This window comes from Frankliniella occidentalis, unplaced genomic scaffold, assembly GCF_000697945.3.
Source record: "Frankliniella occidentalis isolate FOCC.00 unplaced genomic scaffold, Focc_3.1 Scaffold69, whole genome shotgun sequence".
In the NCBI taxonomy this organism is placed as follows: Eukaryota; Metazoa; Arthropoda; class Insecta; order Thysanoptera; family Thripidae; genus Frankliniella; species Frankliniella occidentalis.
In genome coordinates, this window is record NW_026267199.1 from 70,645 (window position 1) to 72,208 (window position 1,564).

Here is a 1,564-nt window from a genome sequence, read left to right on the forward strand (position 1 = left end):
TCTCCCCGCCCCCGCTCCCGACGTCGCGCTTTGCGCCCCGACCAGCAGCCGACCATTGGGCCAGCGAGAGCGCCGCGCACATCCCCGCCGGCATCCTGGCTAGCCGGCCGCGGACGCGCACCGCTCTGGTTTGACTGCGATACCGACCGGAGGTAATCGGTCGAGACTACTATCAGATTGCGGTTTCGGTCCAGGGCACTGGGGGAGGGGGATGGGAGGGGCGAAGCGGGCAGGCCGCAAGTGGCCGCAAGCTGCGGCGGGCCCGCCGACTCTGACTGGCAGAGGCCGACCGGGCCCGCCCGCACTCGACGGATTAGCTATCGGAGCACTCCTCCCTCCCATCCCTTCCCCTTCAACCACCCCCACGCAGTTAACTCTACGACCCGACCGTTATTTTTTCCTCCGGCGACACATATTAACTCCGCTTCTGTGACAACTGCTGGTTTTATAGACAGGCGTCAGTGGGCCACTTTGGGTTCCCCACCCTCTCGCCTCTCCCGCGCGAACTCGATATTATGGCCCCACAGCCCTGATTCTTAACGACCTTGATCCTCTTTTGGCACTCACCTTGTTGAGCGTGGATGGCGTTTTGACGACCTGCTCGTGGACGGCGTGAGTCTGGCCCATGGTGTGCGCGTGACCCGCGGCGTGACTCGTGGCGTGACCCGCGGAGTGACCCGCGGCATGTGCCGCGGCATGGCCCGTGGAGTGGACCGCGTTGTGACCGGCTATGTGACCCGGAGCGTGACCTGGGGCGTGACCCGGGGCGTGACCCGGGGCGTGACCCGGGGCGTGACCCGGAGCGTGACCCGGGGCGTGACCTTGCGGGTGTCCCTGGGCGCAGCCCGTCACGGCGCGCTTGAGGCGCAGCTTGTTGACGTGGAACGCCGAGCCGTAGCAGTACATGAGGATCATGGTGGTGGGGAAGTAGAAGCAGCACGAGGCGAGGATGCGCAGCGAGGCCCGCGGGTAGAACGGGTCGCAGGCCAGCAGCCCCGTGTCGTTGAAGTAGTAGCCGCCGCGCGGCAGCACCAGCAGCGCGAACAGCGACAGGCACAGCACCCACGTCACCGATATGACCGCCACGCAGCCCTGGAAAAACAAAAGAAACAGGTTTTTAATCTTCAATTCATTTTGTAATAAAAACAAAAGGAACACGTTTTTAATTTTTCCAATTCAGTTTTTTTTATAGCCTTCCAGATTCCAGAAAACGTTGGAACACAATACACGGACGATTAAAGAGAGCGTGGAACGACGGCGGGTTGTGGGGGGGAAATGCTGACTAGTGAAAAAAGGAGAGGGGGTGGGGAGGGGGTCGTTTCGACTATCTGCGAAAGACGGGCGGGCTCGGGCAGTGAAGAGGCGATGGAGAAACGGTCGAGCGAAAGTGAGACGGATAGAGTAAGGGAGGTCGAGAGCGGCCATTAAATATTCAAACACGACGGCCCACCGCGCGCGCCGCAGCGCTACTTTCAATTTAGCTTTCCGGTTTTTAGTTCCGGTTCGCGGGGGGGGGGGGGGCACGGCCGCCGCACCCGGTCACTGCTGGGGGGCCTAAACCCCC

The 1,564-nt window shown here is 62.1% G+C and overlaps 1 protein-coding gene across 3 annotated transcripts in view; it reads right to left on the bottom strand.

Annotated features, from left to right (window-relative positions):
* LOC113204256 (5-hydroxytryptamine receptor 1A) overlaps window positions 1-1,564 on the bottom strand; it is a 46,221-nt gene that overhangs the window by 6,138 nt on the left and 38,519 nt on the right. For all 3 annotated transcript variants that reach the window (XM_052268461.1, XM_052268462.1, XM_052268460.1), the window contains one exon: window positions 568-1,092. In XM_052268461.1, the coding sequence (XP_052124421.1) occupies window positions 568-1,092 (525 nt within the window). The remainder of the gene's footprint in view (window positions 1-567; window positions 1,093-1,564) is intronic.